This window comes from Phycodurus eques, chromosome 12 (assembly GCF_024500275.1).
Source record: "Phycodurus eques isolate BA_2022a chromosome 12, UOR_Pequ_1.1, whole genome shotgun sequence".
Taxonomy (NCBI): domain Eukaryota; kingdom Metazoa; phylum Chordata; class Actinopteri; order Syngnathiformes; family Syngnathidae; genus Phycodurus; species Phycodurus eques.
The window spans coordinates 23,259,017-23,281,348 of record NC_084536.1 but is presented as its reverse complement, the minus strand read 5'-3'; the positions used below and the strand labels follow the sequence as shown (position 1 = coordinate 23,281,348).

The 22,332-nt window shown below is 44.8% G+C and overlaps 1 protein-coding gene across 4 annotated transcripts in view; it reads right to left on the bottom strand.

Moving 5' to 3' along the window:
• Positions 1–1,524: 1,524 nt before the first annotated feature.
• The window catches only part of bcl9 (BCL9 transcription coactivator), a 44,056-nt gene continuing 23,248 nt past the window's right edge, over positions 1,525–22,332 (bottom strand). For 3 of the 4 annotated variants that reach the window (XM_061692358.1, XM_061692357.1, XM_061692359.1), the window contains exons 3-10: positions 14,993–15,452; positions 10,957–11,270; positions 9,509–9,616; positions 9,211–9,397; positions 8,747–8,843; positions 6,471–8,646; positions 4,662–4,934; positions 1,527–4,021 (exon numbers count right to left, since the gene is read on the bottom strand). In XM_061692358.1, coding sequence (XP_061548342.1) covers positions 2,982–4,021; positions 4,662–4,934; positions 6,471–8,646; positions 8,747–8,843; positions 9,211–9,397; positions 9,509–9,616; positions 10,957–11,270; positions 14,993–15,273 — 4,476 coding nt within the window. In that variant the 5' untranslated portion in view covers positions 15,274–15,452 and the 3' untranslated portion in view covers positions 1,527–2,981. Of the gene's footprint in view, positions 4,022–4,661; positions 4,935–6,470; positions 8,647–8,746; positions 8,844–9,210; positions 9,398–9,508; positions 9,617–9,886; positions 9,963–10,204; positions 10,758–10,956; positions 11,271–14,992; positions 15,453–22,332 lie in introns of those variants that run through there. The other variant, XM_061692360.1, reaches the window with a different exon arrangement.

Genomic DNA, 22,332 nt, shown 5'->3' with positions numbered 1-22,332 from the left:
GTCTGTTCTGTGACTGAATGGCTTCCAAGCAGGCTCAAACTGTGGCCATCATAAAACATTTCACTGCATAGCCAGTGTTTTTAAGTAGCTTTTTAACACACCAAAATAAAGCAGAGCTACTCACCCTTTGAAGCTGTGTTATAAAATAAAGAGGTGTCCACCTAACAATATTGTCATTTGATCAGAATTACACGTATAAGAATTCCTATACAGTAGGCCAAAACTAGGTTTACACATAAATGACAATTTGAGTCAAGTACAAAGAAAGACTCTACCCTGTCTGCATTTTTGAAACAAGGTCCCAGAGTGAATACATTTCTAAACGCTGGCCTTACGTTTCTGTGCGTAATACACATGCACGTCTTTCCGGAGACGATGATGCAGTAGCCCCAGTGACCGCACGACACTGCCAACGGCAACAAGAACAATAGTCAATCCCCAAGTCGAATAATCTTTACCTTGCCGGTGTTTCGGGCTTTCGTTAGGAAGCAGACGTTCTACTCATCAGTCCGCACAAATGTCTCCTTTCTTGCTCCCTTCTTATTCCTTTTTGGGTGACTTCCTGCGGCAGCATTACAGCGCCACTTCAGGCCTGGCATATATATTACAGCGTTCCAGCGTCTGTGCGGGGACACATTCTTGAAACCATTCCATGTTGAATGGAAACGTTATGAAAATGAAAAAGAAACCCCATTACTGTGTGGACATGGCCTATAGAATAGATACCAAAGGGGACAAGGCTGAAAAGTAGTTTTAAGCCGAAGGAAGGAAGGGGTCTAAGGTGGAAGGAAGCGTGTAAGGATGCATGAATTTATAAAAAAAAATAATAATAATAAATAAAATAAAAAAGTTTGGAAGAGGTCAGAAAGGAAAACATCTGTAGAGGGGAAGCAGGTCTGAGGGTAACAAGGCATGAAAGGTCAGAGACGAAAGAGGGGGAGGTGCGAACACAGAAGGCAAAAAAGGTAAGGATGCAAATAAATAAAAAATATAAAACAAATCTGTGGGAAGGTAGCAAAATATGCCGGGGGAAAAAACAAATGTAATAAAATTATATACGGGTGATTGAAAAGTAACTCCCTATTTTTAAGTACTTGTAATTTATTTCTGAACTATAATTTTTACAAGAAATGAACATGGGAAGAAAGTGTATTGCATGGAGTTTTATTTAAAATTTGATATGGGCGCCAGCATTAGCCACCAGTTTCTCAAGCTGCTTGGGAACCGCATTAACGGATTTCACAAGGAACTCTTGTGGGATGGAAGACATAGCTTCTCGTATTCGCCCTTCAATTTCTTCCAAAGTCGTTGGTTTGGTAGAATAGACTTGCTCCTTTAATCATGGAACATACACAAAAAAATTGAGAAAAATATTATAACATGAATAAATAAGTATTTTAAAATAGGGAGTTACTTTTCAATCACCCTGTATATTTAAGTTTATACCTGCTTCTGGTCCTACGGGATCAATAAAGCATCACCTACCGACTGGTCATATTGTGCTGAGCAGCCAGATGCTTTCCTATGTCGCTGTAATTTCCATTTTCTGTTCTATGCCTATCATCACTCTTTGCCATCACTGGTATCCTAAAAAAAAAGAGGGGTTAATACCTTTGGCGAGTAGCCAAGAGCCACAACCTACTGTCCATCCACACGTACACGCAACGGACAAAATGTATATACCAAAACAATATCTTTTATTTGTAGTCCATCACCACAGCCTTGGTAGACTATTTGCACCAAAGCCAACGGAGAAACACATGACAAGCTTATACAACAGAGAAAAAGAGAGGAAGTCAACTGGATGGCAAAAAGCAGTGCGCGTTTACATTGGCGTCTCGCTGGCGGCCTCGCTTTTGATATCGTTACACCAGATCTAGCTAACTCTATTTCTATGTTACCTGACATACCTCGATTCGGCATCAAGCCCACTCCACTCTGAGGACCCTTGGAGGGAGGGGGGAGGGATTATTGCTGTGGGAATGATTTACCCAGAGTCAACAAGAGTCAAAAAACAACAAACCCCCCCCCCCCAAAAAAAAAACAAAAGTAAAAACAGGAACAAGAACACATCTGGGTATTAGCAATAGGATTCACGCTGGCTAAAGAAGTCCTGGAAGTTTTGGAGCACAACTTGTAATCATGTGTTAATTGTGTGCTGCAAAGACCCCCACCCCCCACACACTTCATGTGGTTAAAAAGAAAAAGAAGACGCTTCCGGCAGACAGTCCATGTTTGTGCTTTTTGTCTTTTTTTTTTTTTTTTTTTTTTTTAATAATACTATTATCTTAATGAGGTCATAGTTTGGTTTGTTATACACTGGAGTTAACAAAGGAAATTAAAATAGACTAATATTCGAATAGCCCACCAATGGTAAACAGTACAGTATGTTTTTAAGGGGATAGGGGGGGCGCTCCCCCCCGCCCAAGTAAAGTCGGGTAAGAGGAGTCGAGAGGTCACTGATAGAATGCCTATACACACACACACGCTCATACCACACACGCTCACATATATACTGTACAGAAACAGTCAAAAACAATGGAGACAATGTGAAATTCCACCCAAGACCTCACAAAGCACAAATTCTTCTCGATCCTGTTCCTGTTCGATCCTGTTCCATACCGCATCCATTATTTTTTTTTGTTTTGTTCTTAATTCGGGGAAGAGGAAAAGAAAGCTAACATATATTGTCATCTTTGATGTCCAACTCCCCATGATAAGTCCCCAAAAAACACAAAAACTTTGCACAACAATTCCATACATTCTGAAGTTCGTAAGTCAAAATTGTTCTTGTGGCAAAAGGTACTCCCACTTCCATTGGGAAAAAGTCCCCGCAGTCCACGAGCGTGACGTGACAGGGCGTCTCCGTTCAGTTGATTCCGGGGTACATCCACTTTGTTTGGATAATACTTCCTCACTTAGCGCCTCCCACGTACAAAGACCCCAAAGTCCCAGAACATTCTGGATACAAAGTTTCCCGATTAGAACATTCCAGGGCCCGGACTGAAGCCCATGTCCATGTCACGCGGCCTCATCTGCCCCCCCATCATCATTGTCTGCTGCGGGGGGCCACCCATGCCCTGCAGTGACATCATCATGTTAGGGGAGCCACCCGGTCCGGGGTGGGCCATTTGCCGCCCCTGCATCATTCCCCCGGGACCGCCCGGGGACATCATCCGGGGCTGGTGGCCCATCATGCCTTGGCCCATGAACCCCGGGGGGCGCATGGGGTTTTGGCCGGGGTTGCCTATTGGCATGTCTTGGGGCCCCATCCCCCCACCGGGCACCCCGGGCATCCCACCCATCCCCTGCATGGGCATTCCCATTCTCGGAGGGCCGTCGCCCATCATGGCCTGCATGGGGAAGCCGGAGGGGTGCGGCAGTTTGCCTCCAGGGTTGTCTCCTCCGCCGCGAGGGAAGTAGGACAAAGTCTGGCTGGGTTTTTCCGACGGGATAATCCTGGACAGGTCGAACTCGGGAATGCCGGACGCTCCCGGCCGCATCACCTCGTGAAGGTCCGCCTCGCTGAACCCGCCTTGCATGTTGTTAAACTCGGGTCCACCGGGGGTGTTTGGCTTGCACATGCCTCCGTCCGGCCCTCCCCCGTGAGGCATGTTCCCCATCCGTCCTCCCATTGGCCCTCCTTCTCCCTGGAAGCCCATGGGATGACTGGGGAAACCTTGGTGCCCGGGCCCGTTGTGCGGGGAGAAAGGGCCCTGCTGAGACGGGGACTGGGTAAGCGGGTAACCCTGGTTTCGGTGGGGGTAACCCAGACGTCCCTGGGGCATCATTTGTGGGTTGGCCATCCCGGGGTCTTGCGGGTTAGGGGGGATCATCATGCCGTGAGGAATCATACCAGGGCCCATGTTAGGGGCATTAGGAGAGGGCATTTGTGGTGGCATTCCATGTGAGAGGGGCTGGGATCCCATTGGGTTCATACCTAGTGGGCTGAGGGCTGGCATGGGTCCAGAGTTACCAGGGCCCATCATTCGGGGATTGCCTTGGTGGTTCATCGGCATACCTTATGAACACACACAAAATATATGATACTTAATACAAATCTATTTATATTAGAATAATACACTCTCCTGTACTGTGAGAGATAATCAGGAAATTATGAAAGTTTACTTTCTTGGTACAAAAACTATTTATTTATTCACTATGAATGTATCTTTATTTATGCCAGTGACGTATAGTGACAGGCAGAACAATGAATCGCTCTTCCACTAGATAGCAGAATTTACATAATAAAACTGCAGATTCACCTGTCGCCATTTATGCAAGAGAATAAGTAATGGCACTGACACACTAAGTTGAGATGAGCTTATAATTATTTCAGGATACAGTGAACCCCCGTTTATTGTGGCAGATACATTCCAGACCCACCCAGAATAGGTGAAAATCTGCAATGTCACGCGACTATATACACATTTTATTATATATATATATATATATATATATATATATATATATATATATATATATATATATATATATATATATATTATTATATATATATATATTATATATATATATATATATATATATATATATATATAATATATGTTTATATTATATATTATATATATTATATTATATATATACACACTCATACATACATACATACATACACACACGCTGTTGTTCAACTGAAACGTTACCATTGTTGTTGACTGAAGGCAGGTTAGGGGAGCGCGCCGGGGGCGAGTCATCATCTGAGCTGGCGACAGTCTTGATGGCGTCGTGGTAGAGCGGCGTGGAACTGGGCATGGCGAACTTAGACATGCGCGACATCATGATGGAAAGCGGATTCTGGGAGAGTGTGGGTTCGGGCGGGATGGTGTAAGTGCTGCCCGTCGGCACGTTGCCAGGGAGGGACATGGGGCCAGACGGTGCGCCGGATGAAGGCGGGGCAGAGGCAGGGCCATTACCACCTGCGAGGTGGGAGTACAGAAACAGAATAAAACTTTGAGATTTGCTGGCATTTGTGACAATGTGTGGTAAACTGTATGACCACAAGATGGAGCCAGGCGACTGCATTCCCAAAATACAAATGGGTGACATTGGCAGAGTGTAATTGTCTGGAAACAGAACCAGTCATATCGTGTATTTTATTATATCTTGGAAACTTATATTTTATAGATAATTTCTGTAAACTGCACAGTAATCTAGTGGTAAGTATGTCTTCCTCACGGTTTTAAAGCTCTGGGTTCAAATCTCCGCTCCAGCCTTCCTGAGTGGAGTTTGCATGTTGCAGGTACTACAGCTTCCTCCCACAGCCATGCATGTTAAGTTCAGTGAAGACTCTCCATTGGTATGAATGTGAGGGTAAAAGGTTGTTTGTCTATACATGCCCTGTGATTGGCCAATGACCAGTCCAGGGTGTACCCAGCCTCGCTGCCCAAATTCAGCTGGGATAGGCTCCGGCTCACTCTTGACCCTAATAAGGGAATTAAGATGATTTCATGTTGTAAATTTTTTTAAAACATGATTTAGTTTGAGACTATGTGATGATTATAATTATATTAACCATATAATAAAATCATGACTATCATTTGATGACAAATTCAATCCCTTTAAGAAAAGTTTACATTTGCACAAGTAATGTAAAATTTACATGTCTGTGTTCAACTATAAACATGTTCCGAATATATTGCACTCCACATCTAAATAAAACAAATCAGAAGTACTGCACTTGGTAGATTGCTAAAGTCTTTTTAATTCATCATGGATCCCCGCTCGACTGGTTAGCACATCTGCCTCACAGTTCTGAGGACCGGGGTTCAAATCCCGGCCCCGCCTGTGTGGAATTTGCATGTCCTCCCCATGCCTGCGTGGGTTTCCTCCAGGCACTCCGGTTTCTTCCCACATCCCCAAAAACATGCATTAATTGGAGACTCTAAATTGCCCGTAGGTGTGATTGTGAGTGCGACTGGTTGTTTATTTGTATCTGCCCTGCGATTGGCTGGCAACCAGTTCAGGGTGTACACCGCCTCCTGCCCGATGACAGCTGGGATAGGCTCCAGCACGTCCGCGACCCGAGTGAGGAGAAGCGGCTCAGAAAATGGATGGATGGATCCCCGCTATTCGCGGGGGATAGGGAGTTGAACCAGGCCGGACCGCGAATAGCGAAAATCCGCGAATAATTGGCGCTCATTATAATTGGGGGGCGGGGGGAGACTTTTTTTAAACCCCAAAAATTCTTGAATAAGCGGGGATAACCCGCCAATAAGCGGTTTTAGGGTTGGTTCCCCCAAATAAAAAAAATAAAAACAATGAGAAAACAAATCCGCCAAAAGGTGATTCGGCGGGTGTCAAACTGCGACTACGTGGGGGGTCTACTGTATATTCTTTGATAAATATACATATGGATATTTATAGTATTGACACGATGTCATTGTTTGTATCCTTGTCCCCAAATTCAGAGGTTTTCTTGAAAACCAAAAAGCATTAGGAAAAGTGTACTATACCTTGCTCCATGTTCCCCATCATGTTTGGTGAGGTGAGACTGAGGGGGGGCTTGCCACCTTGTTGTGGCACTCCAGGACTCTGCATGGGCGGCTTCGGCGAGGAGGCCCATCCCGGCGAGGGGTTAGGAAGAGAAGGAGACCTCATGTGAACGGGGGAGGCTCCCGCCGATCCCATCATGGAGTGCGGTGACTTCATTGGCGCAGACGATGGGGGTGCTGGAGGGGCCTGGGGGCCCGTGGGACCCGTGAGCATGCCAGCTAGCTGGGATGGTGTCTGGGGTGATTTGAGGTTTCCGGAGGGCGAGCCCATCATAGGTGACTGCACCTGCCTCAGAGGAGGGGACTTTAGTGGGTTGACATTAGGAGAGTTGCCCCCACCTGCTTGAACATTCAGATCTGCTGGCTTGCGCCCTCTTTGGCCCTGTGGAGGGCCAGCATTGGGGGGGAGGTGGTTCATGCGACCATTGCCTCCCGTTGGTGTTGCTCTGTGTTCTGGGCCAAACGGTTGCTCTCCATGTGGGCCTCTCATTCCTCCGGGACCCCCTGGGAAAGGTCGCCCAGGCCCCATAGGAAAATCTCCAGGTTGCGGCTGCTCAGGGAAGGGCGGCCCTTGCATTGCCCTGGCCTGCGCAGCCATGTTTTCCATGGGAGGGCCTCCTCTCATTCTCATTATCTCATCTGGACTCAAGTTCATTGGAGGATCTCGTAGCTTGGAAGGGTGCATGTGAGGTCCTGGCCCAGGACCAGGCCCCATGCCGAACTCGGGACCCATTTCTCGACCGCCCATTCCCTGGAGCCTTGACGATGGACTCATAGGACCGTCACCGGGCATTCTTGGAAACATACCCATGCTATTACCGGGTTCCATTCCACCTCTTTGGTGGCCCATCATCCTTTGCATGTCCATCATCATACCAGGGGGAAGGCCCTTCTCTCCGCCCATACCTTGGTGGAACATTGCTTCTTGGACTGACTGAGGGTTTGGGAAGCGCTCCCCTCTACCACCCGGGCCAGAAAACATGGCCCCCGGACCACCAGGAAACCCTCGTGCATCTCCCATACGAGGCGGCATGTCGTCAGGCCACCCCATTCCGGGCCGCGGGGGGCCCTCCATCTCAGGATTGATCATTCCTGAGAAGCCAGGCATCCTCTGCATATGAGGGGGCATGCCTCTTGGACCAGGGCCAGGGCCCATGCCCATGCGTTCTGGGTAAGGGTCTTGTGGCCCACTTGGTCCTCCCCACATCTCTCCTGGGCCCATCTGATAGGGCGGTGGAGGTCCTCGTATCATGGCACGTGGACCATGGGGGTGCATCATCATGTCTGGAGGAAGTGGCCGGTGTTGCATTTCTTGTTTCTTCCTCTTCTCCTCATAAAACTCCTGCTGTAACTTCAACCACGCCACCTGTTCTGGGGTCATTTGATCACCGTCTCCACAGCCACCCGGGCCTCCCATGTGAGGACCCATTTCATCCTGCGGAAAAGGGGGCATGTCTCTGGGACCGTGAGGAGGTCCAAAGGGTGGCCCTTGTGGGCGAGGTCCTCCTGGCCCACCTGGTGGTCCAAGGCTTTGAGATTGTGCAATCATGGCCTGCAAAGGGCCTGGCTCAGACCTCCGGGGAGGACAGTCAGGGCCTCCGTCGTGGGGCCCACCGTGTGACTGTGGAGGCCCAGGGGGTGGTGCGTCGCGGTCATCTGGGAAAAGCATGCGCTGGATGTCTCGCAATGTCTGCAGTGAGCGCTGGCGATGCTCCAACTGTTCTTGGGACAGACCCTCTGTATTCGCCTCCATATTTAAAAGCTCCTGAGCCAATTGTTGCTGCTGTTGCTGAGGCGTCAGACCCGGCCCCCCGAGCCCTACGCCCTGCCCTACTTCACCTGCTGTGGGAGCGTTGAGGCCTGCCTCAGGTTGGCTCATGGGTGTCTGGTCATTAGGGCCTGCGTTGTTGCTGGGGCTACTGCTGGGAAGATTTTTTGATTCAATGCCTTGGGTGGACGAGCCATCCTGTGGAAGAACGCCAGACTGGCTTCCCTGGTTTGTGGACTGGGGTGGGGCTGGCTCTGCCATGCCCGTTAAGGACGGCTTGGATCCAGGCAGGTGGCTCGGATCTTGGCCATGGGACGGCGTTTGCTGGGAAGGCTTGGAGTCATTTCGGAGGGTGTTTGCGGCATTGTTCTTTAATAAAATAAGGTGGGGAAAAAAGAACAAAAACATGATTAGAGAGGTGAAGATGATTATCTGTGATAAATGTAGGTGAATATTAGCAAGTCTTTACCAGGAGGAGGTGAGCTTTGTCTTTGCCGTTGGAGATGTTTTTCATGTGGAAGGTGATGATGTTTTCTGTATGGCCAGTCAGAACTGCATCAGCTGCCCTGAAGTCAAGAAGGAAAACAGATACAGTATCAGCAAGCAGAAACAACCATTTATCATTTGTATTCAATTGGCAGCAGATAGGACAGTGACCACGATGTCAAGATCAGAAAACAGCAACTACAGTACTTTATACGCACACCCTTGGAAAGAGGTTAGTGTGGTGAAATACACGGTCTTTACTGGCGTCAGGCTTTCATTTCCATTTGCTTCTGTTTAATCGATATAATTGTTAACACTCTTGTTCAACTCTTCCTTGTTTTCCACAGCACCAAAAAAGTGAAGCACAACAGCGATTTCTCATTCCCGCCACTAATGCCCCAACACACACTTTCTGAGAAGGAATAGTGTTATTGCAAGTTTCCTTACTTGTTAGCCATCTCTGTGGTGAAGACATAGACTAGTTTGGAGCCTGGTTTCTGGCCACTCGCAGGTTCCGTCGTGGAGCCCTGGCCTCCGAGTAAATTGTGGGAGGGTGTGGATGAGCGGCTGAGACCAGCGTTGGAGGTAGAATGGGTGACAGAATCTGGCGGCTTCACGTCACTGGAGTTACAGTCTGCGGGAAGACAAGGGCGAGACAACGCAGCTTTAGGAGGTGTTGCAGTGCAGTCACGCGTGGAATTGATCAACGGTTGGACCACTAACACATGCTCGGAAGCACACTTACTGAAGAATCCTTTGTCATCTTCGTCACTTTCTCCCCCGGAGCACCAGTCGGCTCCACTGTAAGGCTGCCTCCTCTCCGCCACACACATCCTTTTCACTCTGCTACTGTCTACGCAAACACACAAAACCAAAAGTGGTCTTACACATGGCACTGTAAGTTACAATGAGAGGCAGGCATGTGTATATACTATAAGTACTGTCCGCTGTCGAAGCGTCCTTGGGCAAGACACTAAACCCCGATTTGCTCCCAGTGGGCCTGGTAGCGCCTTGCATGGCAGCAGCCGCCCATTAGTGTATAAATGTGTGTCAATGTGTGAGCAAAGCGCTTTGGGCACAGTGATAGTGTAGTTAAAGTGCTATATAAGTGCACTCCATTTACCATTTATTGGTTGTTGAAAGGTAGGTTCAACAACCAAGAAGAGTCCTGTTGCCTCGATTCAACTCTTGCACATTACCTAGACGTAGATGATTGAGAATCTAAACAGACCGTAAAAAAGCGAAGGACATTTCAGGGGAAGTTCCGTTGCTACGGCGGCAACGTAACTCGAATTTGTACACAAGTCGAAATGTGACGTAGTCCATCATTAACCTACGCTAATGCAGCAGTAAAGTTAGTCGGTAAATATTTGTGTGGAAAACTATTTTAGGCAATAAATATAAAACAATCAAATGACAAACAGAAAGTGCTGTAACTGACCTTGCCTTCTTGTGCCATGTGACAACATGTTCTTAGGCCGCTGCGTGAACTAGTTCCTTGTCGGCCGTTTGTAACCTCAAAACGGCAGTAAAGCACAAAGCGAAGAACTTTCGTAAAGTGAGGACCAACTAGAAATTTACTTGTCCAAGTAGAATGCTTGGTCGCAGATAACGTTATATGCTACTGGTTACCTTAAATTGTTTATATTGTATATGTGGACCATAAATGTTGTTCAACAAACAATCCGGTTCCAATAATTTAGTCAACTCAAGAGCATTCAATTTCCCCGTCGTTAATTTCCATTTCCTTTAAATTACTCTGGATGTAGCTAAACTCCTAATAGCTAATCTCACACTGTTCTACATTAGACACCAAACTCGTTGAAACTCAGTCAACAGCGAGGCCAAGCAGTGCAATTGCTTCAAGAATGCAATTAATCAACAATTAATTCCAAGATCAATTAATTTATTATTATGTCCATCCCCAAAAAGAGATCATGCTTATAGCTACAAGACTTAGGGCCGTCATGAGTTACAGACAAAAAAGCATTCAAGCATTGTAGCTGTTCCTGTTCCGCTGTTAGCTGTTCCGTTCTTTCAGCGGTGAGCAGTTAAAACCATTACAAAGAAAGATGGCATAATCTACCTATGAAATCATAGGTTCTGCCAGCAAATCTTTACAAGCCCTCTGAGTAATACTGGCCTCTGAAACCTGGTCAACATGAATCAAGCGGCAGTTATAAGATGCCTTACCTTTCTCGTCACTCGTGGGCGTTCCGCTCTCCGGCTGTTCGAACGACTCCACCGATGTGCTTCGCTCCCTTTTCACTTTCACTTTGGAGCTGGTGCCGGAGGTCAAGCTCTGGCCATTCTTCAGCCCGATGCCCCCTGCCACGCTTTGTGCTCCTTTGGCACCCAGAGTCTTGGGATCACAGGGCGAGGGCTGCGATTGGCTGCCAGCGCTCCCTGGTTTACCCTGATTGGGCATTTTAGAGTCCATCTGGGAGGCAGTGGAGGGGGACATGACGGGAGGTGAGCGTACCATGGCCTCCGTCTTAGGTTTAGGGCTTACGCAAAGGAACACACAAAGAAAAACAATGTGAAACTAGTATTCAGGATTTTTTTTTTTTTTTTTTTTTTTACATTAAGCCAAATATTTAGTTCAGTTATGCATGAGCATGAACAACAAAACGGGAAAAAAAGAAAGGAAATCCCTGCAGTCAAACAATTCAGAATTGACAATTTTCAGGTAAAATACACCTCCAAAGTCTCACAAAACCACAAGGCTTCTTCTTTTGTACCATCAGTATCACAGGATTAACTCCCCATGTTGTTTTTTCTTCTGCTTCGCCGTTCTTCTGCTGTGCCGTTTTTGCGGGAGGACAGGGGCAGTGTGATTTGCATTTTTCTGCATTATGTCCATGTCAACACCAACACTGAAAAAAGGGCGAATTGAGGGATGAAGTTGACCCGACAATTTTATGCCTTCTTCAGTTGTCTGTTTTCACATTTTTGTCAACAAATAAAAATGAGACGTAAATGCCTGCCAGAGACAGGTACAGGTATATTAATTTTACAAATGTACTCTACTGGATTAAAAAAAACAAAGAAGCTCTCAACCACTGAAACATTATGCACATTTTATTCAGTGATTCCTTCATGTACCACTAAAGGGAGGTCGCATATGACTGGTGGGACTTTTATCACAAATTGCGTACTGCTGATCTAGGTGAATGTGATTACTTTTAGAAATTGAAGGGAAAGTTTAAATATATACCCTTGACACATTTTTTATTTTAGCTGACTAAATTTACAACTGTAATCTTATGGTATTTTGTCAACCAAAACTAGACTAAACCTAAAACAATCTAAATGACAAAATTATGACAAAATCTAAATATTTTTTTTTTGTCAAAAGACTGAATAAGACTAAATAAAATTTGCTGTCAAAAAATAATACTGGTGGGAGGAAGCTGGAGAACGTTGAGAAAACTCAAGCAAGCATGAAGAGAAAATGCAAACTCCACAAGGGATGGCCTGAGCAGAGATTCAAACTCATGACCCCTCAGCTGTGAGACAAACATCATTACCACTACTCCACCTGAGGTAACCCAGTCATGATCCAATTTGGTAAAAATTTAATGTGTAGAGGACTCAATTTAGGTTTTATATAGGACATCTCGCTTCTGACCTAGAAATCTTTTCTACCTCATCCAAAACTCTCCATGGAAAGAGTACAACATTGCAGACATCGCCCCTGTAGAAATGACTGCTGCGGACAAACTCGCTCTCTATGAAAGCAGCTCAGTCTTGTCGAGCAGGACAAATCCAACTTTCAGAGAATTTACTTGCCACACCCTAATCCCTCCCTCCTACTCGTCCTCGTACAAGCAGTGTGAAACGAATGCCAACAAGTCCAAAAAGCACAACCACAGCCTTGCTCACTAGTATATGTACAAACACAGGGCTGCTGCGAGTATTTATAAAAAAAATAAAAAATTAAAAAAAATAAAAAATTAAAAAAAAAAATAAAAAAAAACAGGGGAGCGCCAGGGAGAGTTTTGGCAGTCCAGACAGCTGTTTCCAGAGACTGATACATGAGTTTGCAGGGAAAAGTTCCAAAGACAATGCACTCCCTGAACCCAGGACATCTCCAGATCACACATGGAGGACCTTTGCTTGAGGCCACAGGGGCATGCTGAGGTTGGACGTGAATACAGTCAGTTTCACCACAGCCTATCATACAGTGTGACATACGCACACATGCAGAGAAAATACAACAGACACCTTGTTGACTCATTGCTTACAACCGTCTTTTTTCTTGACCTTAATAACTCCAATTTACAGCACTCCTCTCCAAGTCATCTGATACTGAGACGCTCACCAATTGGTCAAAGATAATGCACATTAAATCCTTTGGTATTTCTATAACCAATCACAGCCATCCCACCTTTTTTTATTATTCTTTTTTTTATTTTATAAACACAAAGCAAAAAATTATCAGTCACCTGTCAATGAAACAACTTGGATTGTCTTTTTTTTTTTTTTAAAACAAAAAAACAGTAACTTGCAGCTGCAACATTTTTTTCAGTGTTTAGATGGGGACAAAAACATGAAAAACATCCACGATCAACAAATGTCCCAAATTACACATTTTGCAATTGCAAACATTCTAAGTGACCCTTGAATGCATATGTACCTATCATAATGAAAACACAAGAGTACCTACTGTTTTGATTTTGTCAAAGTAACTAACAGTGAAAAGGGTTGAAGACCCTTATGCCAGGAGCAATATATTTTCGATGCGAAGTAAAGACTTTCGATACTGTATGTAATAGTATGTTCTCACGCCCTTGTGTCAATTAAAGGCAAACAAGGTGAATCTTTTCAAACCAATTTTTGATTGGCATGACGAGCTAAGGTGGTGGTTAGCACATCCGACACAGACTTTGGAGGGTTGGAGGCTCAAATCCGCCCTCGGGCCTTCCTGTGCGGAGTTTGCATGTTCTAACCGTGCTTTTGTCAGTTATTCCCCCCATATTCCAAAAACATGCATGTTAAATTCACTGAAATCTAAATTGTCCATATGAATGGTCCTCTGTCTGTATGTGCCATATGATAGGCTGGCGACCAGTCCAGGGTGTACCGTAAAAGCTGCAATTGTTTCCACATGGCTGTTCTGTATAAAAAGCACCGACACACCACCGTAGGCCGCATCAGAGCCACACCAATGGCGGGACGACACCCGCAATGCAGGGACAGCACTGCGGGTTTCACACCTGCCACTCACTTTGCCTTTTGTGTTGAAAGCAATTATTGCCGTCCATCAAGTATTTTAGAGGTCACGCCAGGTTCTGGTGCTCATGTCATAAAATTATCTCATTGCGGGATGTTGCATCGTTGTGTGAAAACACACATTGTTGTGGGAAAAACCTCCCTTGGCTGGGCCTTGTTTTAAAAAAGTTAGATCTTAAGATCTGTGCGAAAGAGATTTCAGACATTTTGTGAAATTTGATGTTTTTACGACATTGTGGTGACAGTCAGGCATGACTGTGGCCCATTGCACAAAGCAAGGCCCATAAAGGCATGCTTGGAGGAGTTTGGTGTGGAAACACTTTTGGAATGAACTTGAACAAACAGTCCGACCTTCTTTTCCTGGTCCAATCAGTGAAAGCTCACTCAGGTCCATGTATCCATTTTCTATAGTGCTTGTCCTCATCAGTCACTGCTGAGAGCTGGAGTCTAATCCATCTGACTTTGGGTGAGAGATTAGGAACACCCTGGACTGGTCAGCAGTCAATTGCAGAGCACATATAGACAAGCATTCACCCTCACATTCACACTTAAGGACAATTTAGCGTTCAATGAACCTAACACACGGAATTTTGGAATGTGGGAGGAAGCCGGAGCACCCAAAGAAAACCCGCACAAGGAGAACATTCAAACACCACACGGGAAGGCCAGAGCTGAGGTTCAAACCCAGGACTTCAGTACTGCCAGTCTGATGTGCTAACCACTTGCGCTGCCCGCCTAACTAATGTACTACACTGCATAAATGAACGCAAACTTTCAGACAAAATCTTGTAGAATGAACGCTTTTACAGCTATGAAGGGCCAAACTCCATATTTTCTTACATTTTCAGTCTGAAAACAGTCAAATACGTGGCACGTATTTTCTCCTTTCACTTAGCAGATAAACATGCTTTGCTAGATTTCATAAAAAGAAATGCATGGTTATAGAGACATGCTCAACATCATTCATTTCCACATGGACTCTGGCCCCACTCACCTTTGTGTGTTGGTGGATGGGGAGTTCTTTAGCCTATTGGAGTGCATTGATGGGGTTACCAGTACGACAGAACAGGGCGAAGTGAGGTGCTGGTGTGGACTGCCCGCGTGTGCGAGCGGCGCCTTGGCACGGACGTTCCTGGAGCCTGGATTCCCGAGGTTGCTGAGGTTCCCCCGTCCGTCCTTGGCCTCCTCTCGCTCCTTCTTGCCGCGCTCCTTCTTACTGAAATGTGTCGCTGCTGTACCTGCCGCCGCTGGCCTCTCCTCTTGGACCTCCAACATTCTCCTTTACGTCTCCTTGTCTGTGTGAGTGTGTGCGCCCGCCCCTGTATGTATGTGTGTGGTGTGTTTGTGCGAAAGAGAAAACGGGTAAAAACAATAACAATAGTCCAGGAGTCTTTTCTCGTTCACTGTGTATTTATGAAACTCCTCAAGGGGGCTTTCAATGGCCCTCGGGCACACTGCAGAGAAAGAGAAGGAGAAAAAAAAAGGCTGTTAGCACAAATGGAGCGGGAGACTATAGTCTGAGCAAAACTAAACACACAATGTTGAACCTCTTAAGTTGAATGTCCCTGATGTACAATTCAGAACACAACAGAGAAATATAAATTTGAAGTTGAAAGAAAAAAACATGACCGGCCGTCATATATAATGTTACACAATACCTCGGCTCAGCAAGCGAAGGATTACTTCTAGGCATGTGTTTTTAACACTTATTCAGCGGAGATCATCATGCGAGACGTCAATGTCAGCATCAGCATCGGTTACCAGTTTCAAGGTATACCCGAGTCTTAAAAAAAAAAAAATCTGTTTCAAAACGGCTAAAACTTTACATCACAAGTACGGGCCGGTGTTTTTTTTTTCTTCCTTGAGTCGTTAGTGCTGGCAAAGTGACGAGACCGCTCCCCTGCCAGTGATTGCTGCGAGCAGTCATAGAGCCTGACGACTTTTGTCTTTTGGCAATTTGTTTATTTTCTTTTCATATTTGCTAATGTACCTATGGAAGCGTGTTCGATGTACAAAATTTTACACAAACATTAAAAAAAAATTTTTTTTTTTTAAACATTTTAGAGCTGTAATTGCAAAACCGTGAAACCATGTTTGCTTGCGATTGTCGTACAGTCACAATCTGATACTGGTCTTTCCTAGGATTAACTTTAAAAATTGAGCTGTTTCTTTGGCTTTTTAGACCACTAAGATTGTGCTGAGATGTCAACAAAAGAACAAAAGGAATGCACACCATACAGTAAGTTAGGTAACATAAGCACACTGGCATTCAAAGCAATAAGACTCCGGTGGTGCCAGTATTTTCATCCAGCATCACCATATGCATCGAGACCATTATTTTAAATTGTGTGGTTGTTTTATTATTTTACATGGTTAACTTGTTTTTACAACGGTAATGATTAATTAAAATGTTACTAAAAACACTGCCTGTACAGTTAAAAGTTTTATGATGATAGTTCATCTCTATAACGGATTACTTCTAGTAAGTTTTCCTAGATTTTTTTTTTAATATAAAACAAGAACAAACTACCAGTGTAGCAGAACAAATAACCCCAATAATAAATCCCAGAATTATTCACTCTACCCACTATTTGTAGCTAAGTTAAACATAAATTGCCACAAATGTACATGCTTATACAATCTCTTTTTTTTATTTTTTATAATGTTTTCAATCTCAAACTTGCATGTCAATACTATACATGGACATTGACACAAGGGTCTGATATTTTTACAAATTATTAAACAATCTGAAGAATTGAGAATAGCTTGAGAACAAACTATAAAATGTTTAATAATTCCAAAAATATGGCAATTACTTCCACCCAACAGCGATAATATACTGTATACTTATATTAATAAATGTTTTTTTCCCCTAATGTTTACAGCTACCAATTTATGTAACCCTGTTACTGTGATTATAAATATCAAAATATATATGGGAGTAAACATTTATCAGCGGCAGAGTCTACACGTACGTTTAGTCTAACACATTCACGATCGGTTTTTAATGGTCCCAAACCAGTTTCCGTATTGTCAAACACTATTCTTTTCTCAATTGAACGCAAAACTAACATGAAGCTTAGCTAATGTTCAATCAGCTATTGGTGAGCTGAACTGTGATGCTAACACAGCTTAACTGCCGCTGTGGGTTTCATAGAGTCTGATGAAGATTTCAAATCCAAGTGTCTTATGTTGGATTTACAAACCTTGTATGTTGTCACTCTCTTTATATCTCCAATTTTTTTTTTTTTTAAATCCTTTAATCCAAATACAATGCTCTTGATCACCACACTGCCCCTCTGAGCTCAAGATGCACACAGCAGTTACTGTATGTAACCCATTGGTTAATAATAAATGGGTCAGTTTTCTCATACCTACCGTTGAACATTATTGTTCTCTGAGTAATATCACTTGGGCAAGGCTTTTCTAACATTCCATACTACAAAATAAGTACATTATGTACAATTATTGCTGAAATCAGATTGGACAGATATCGGTATCGGCCAAAACTCAAGGCTGCAATATCGGTATCGGATCGGAAGTAAAAAAAAGATGGATAGGGACATCTCTACAAATTATCATCAGACTTGTTGACGATTGATTATTATGCCCATCCACAGTCACACTTTGTGACCAGTCTGAAGTAGAGGATAGTTTGGCCCGCAAGTTCAATTGCATTGTTCACCAAAATGTATTGCACCAAGGGTCGCATTGAAACAGTGATGAAAGGGTGCCAAAATACAATGCACGATTGAGCTGGAAAATCCTTAACTTCGCCAACCGGTTTCACCTTTCAACAGTAAAAGGTTTAGAGGTGTTTTAGGGTTAAGTAAGTGTGCCTGTAGGTGCAGCAAGTACAGAAAGTAGTGAGGTGTAAAGTCAAGGAGGGGAGGTGGGGAGGAGTAGACTGGTGAGCGAGAGGGAGGATTGCATGAGAACGCAACCAAGTCAGTGAAATTACATTGTCATCCCGAAAATATTTAGGAGCTCTTCCAAAACCTCAACACTGTGACTGGTTCCAGAGTTCTCCTGTGGAGAAGGAGGTAGACCGTTGGAGTGTCCGGGAGAGGGTTCTGTGGGGGATGGGGGTTGTCACCGGGAATGAGGAGAAAGAAAAACAAGACTCCTGCTACAGCAGCAGCACTAATCTCTCAACAGTCTACTACAAGCAAAGTGATTTACGTCTCCGCTGGACGTATCGCAAAGGCACGTGAGCATAAGGAGGCCGTTTCAGCACAAGAACAGACAAGCCTTATGTGTCCAATTTACACTGTTTGGACAAACCTCACAATAAGGAAGGCCAAAAATAAAAAAATTAAATAAAAACACCACAGGACACCGCAAGTGCGTGGAAGTTCCTCAGTGTGCTCAATATAGATCGCATCCTGTGATGCAGCTGCATCATTAGTTATGAATCAGTAATGAAATGGAGGTATGTAAAATGTAAAAAATAACGTTAGGAGTGATTTTTGATGATGGTTTGTTACTGTCCATGTCAACATGCATTTATGAATCTCTCAAGACTGTAGAGATGATCTTGGACTTCAGGAGGCATCCTTCGCCACAGCTTCCCCTCAAGCTGTCCAGCTGCCTTGTGTCAACCGTCAAGACCTTCAAGTTCCTGGGAATTACAGTCTCTCATGACCTGAAGTGGCCGATCAAAATCAACTCCGTCCTCAAAAAGGCCCAGCAGAGTATGTACTTCCTGCGGCTTCTGAGAAAGCACGGCCTGCCACAGGAGCTGTTGAGGCAGTTCTACACAGCGGTCGTCGAATCAGTCCTGTGTTCTTCCATCACAGTCTGGTTTAGTGCTGCTACAAAAAAGGACAAACTCTGACTGCAACGGACCATCAAAACTGCTGAAAGGATTGTCGGTACCCCCCTACCCACCCTTGAGGACTTGCACGCTGCCAGAACTAAGACAAGCGCGTGCAAAATCCTCTCGGACCCTCCAAATCCCGGTCACCGGCTCCTTCCCTCAGGTAGGCGCTACCGATCAATGCAAACTAGAACTACCAGACATTCCAACAGCTTCTTCCCTCTTGCAATCTACAGCTAACTTACAATTCCATTGCAACATGCTGCCAATTTCTTTTGTCTGAGTTTGTTGTCACATTTCTGTCGGTCCAATTATATACTACTCTTGGACTCACTGTAGTTGTCTCGCCACGCTGCACTATTTGCATATTTGTTGTTGACCAATACTGGCCACTCATGCCAGAGTAGCATCTGCCCCATTTGCACACTGACTGAGGAGTATCTGCAACATTTGCACAATCAACATTGTCCCAGATTATCGCACTACTCGTCACTTTAAACCGCATACACTCCTTGAAGTCTCGGCGCCCTTTGCACAATGGTCATTGCACCGGACTATTGCGAGATTAGTCATTCGAACTGCTCTAAGTGTTAGAGGACTCTTTTTTTTTTTTTTTTTTAACAGTTGTGCAAAAAGATTCAAACAAACATTTTTTACCGGCATTACCAGATAGCTAGCAACCCTTTATTGCTCACTGACTGTTGTTCTCAATGTCTTTCTGTCTCCAACGTGTTCTGTAAATTGACTGTCTGTTGTCATACTTGAGCGGCTCCAACTACCGGAGACAAATTCCTTGTGTGTTTTTTGGACATACTTGGCAAATAAGGACGATTCTGATTCTGATTTCAGTCCAGAACAAGTCGGGTCGAGGCAATTTAGAGCTTTTAATGAGGTAATAATTAAATAGCAGTGTGGTTCATCAAAGAAAGATGGGATGAAAGTTTGATATTTCACCCACTGTGGTGTCTATCCATGCATCCATTTTCTCCCGCTTATCCGAGGTCGGGTCGCGGGGGCAGTAGCTTTAGCAGGGACGCCCAGACTTCCCTCTCCCCAGCCACTTTCTCCAGCTCTTCTGAGGGGATCCCGAGGCGTTCCCAGGCCAGCCGAAAGACATAGTCTCTCCAGCGTGTCCCGGGTCGTCCCCAGGGTCTCCTCCCGGTGGGACGTCCCCGGAACACCTCACCAGGGAGGCATCCGAATCAGATGCCCCGGCCACCTCATCTGGCTCCTCTCGATGTGGAGGAGCAACGGCTCTACTCTTGACATCCTCCCGGATGACCGAGCTTCTCACCCTATCTCTAAGGGAGAGCCCGGACACCCTGCGGAGGAAACTCATTTCGGCCGCTTGTATCCGGGATCTTGTTCTTTCGGTCATGACCTACAGCTCGCGACCATAGGTGAGGGTAGGAACGTAGATCGACCGATAAATCGAGAGCTTTGCCTTTCGGTTTAGCTGCTCCTTTACCACAACGGACCGATAAAAGGTCCGCATCACTGCAGACACCGCACCGATCCGCCTGTCGATCTCCCGTTCCATTCTTCCCTCACTCGTGAACAAGACCCCAAGATACTTGAACTCCTCCACTTGGAGCAGGATCTCATCCCTGACCCAGAGAGGGCACGCCACCCTTTTCCGACTGAGGACCATGGTCTCAGATTTGGAGGTGCTGATTCTCATCCCAGCTGCTTCACACTCGGCTGCGAATCGCTCCAGTGAGAATTGGAGATCACGGCTTGAAGCGAACAGAACCACATCATCTGCAAAAAGCAGAGATGCGGTGTCTAGTGATTAAAATATTTTAAAAGGACGAAAGGGTAATGATGCAGACTAGATTCCTCAAATATCACAATCAAAACCATTTGTCACTGACAGATTTCAGCATTAGTTGTCGGACAATAACTGTTTAGAGTCCGTCATGGCAGGGTTTTTGTGTCAGTGCCCTTCAAGTAGCCTCTGATGACATTCTTATTGCTGAACTGTTCTGCATATTTGAATTATGGAGAAAAATATTCAGCGATCAAGGTGTAAAACATAACAGCAAACAAAACAGCTGCAGAACTGTTACTTTATACACATTTTCATGATCAAAGTTTGTTTTTCAACAATTCCAAATACAACCATTTCCTTTTTTGCTTAAACAAACAAAAAGGAAGAACAGCAGGGCCTGAGGCTTGAACCAAACCTCTAATATTCTAATATACAAGCCAACTGCAAACAAAATAAAGTTAACGCGAGTGTACTGACTCTTGTTAAGAACTACGAGCATGTCAACAAGTAAAAGCAGCCTCGTGGCATTGGCAAGTCCAACGGCTGAAAACACACACTTTGAAGGTAGAATTGTTGTATTGACGTGCTTACTTTACCAGACTAAAGAACCGCAAAATATCTACGAAGAAACTTCACTTCCTTCCAATTTAAATGTCACTCTCTTACTGCTTATGTTGCAAATTCATTGCTGTGAGAGCTCAACATGGAGCCTTGAAAAAAATGTCGTTGATTCTCCAGATCCTTGATATTAACAAGCCCTAAATAAAACAATTCAAAACAGAATTACAAAGCTGAAATCCCCAAATGTTGCTATTGGCCATGTCCAAACGGTCATGCATACAAATTTGGGGGCGGCAGGAGAACATCTAAGCCCACTTTAATCAAACATACCCACCAGGAACCTAATGTATGTACTGGGGGTTTATGGGTGGTCTCTACTGCGTTTACTGTGATTATTTCATATTTATGGCCAAGTGTTTTTCACACAACTATTTACTGTACCTATGACTTTACTTTACAGGATCATTGCATGCAAGTTAACAGGAAGCGGAAGGAGTCTCTACAAATGAGCTTTTACCTGCAATTTTCTGCTTCTGGACAATAAGGCGCGCACACAGTTCTCTCTCCATTGGGAGAGGCTTTTCACTTCATGGCAGCATTTCATTACACGTTTATGTCACAGCATTCCTGGGCTTGCTGAGTGACCCGTTTGAACTACGTCACCAGACTTGCTCCGGAGGGAAGATGGGAGGATTTATACCTGTGTTTGGGGTTAATGGTGTTGGATCAGCGGGGGGGAGAGGGTTGCTGGCCTTGCATTAAACCCACTGTCCAGCAACTTTAATTCATCTCACTGCCTGGAATTTTTCTGACACTTCTTACGGAGAGGCATAGCCCAAAACAAACACGTTCGCCTTCTTTTCAGCGTTTACGTCAGCTCGCCCTGCCGACGTTTCAGCCTCATTTATGCAAATCCTGCTTTGCAATTCAGTCGCAATGAGGTATTGCTCCCATTCCCGCTCTCAATCAGCTCACTAGCCATCTCAACAATCTTCTTCTTGAGGCTCTTTATTTGTTTAGGGCAACTCAGCCACATTTGCTTTTTCTCAAAAAATACACTATACACAGTTGAAATCGGAACTTTACATATGCTTTTTTTCTCAGTTTCTGACATGAAATCAGACTTAACTTTAACTGTTTTTGGTCAATTTGGATTACCAAAACTATTTCTATTTGCTAGATG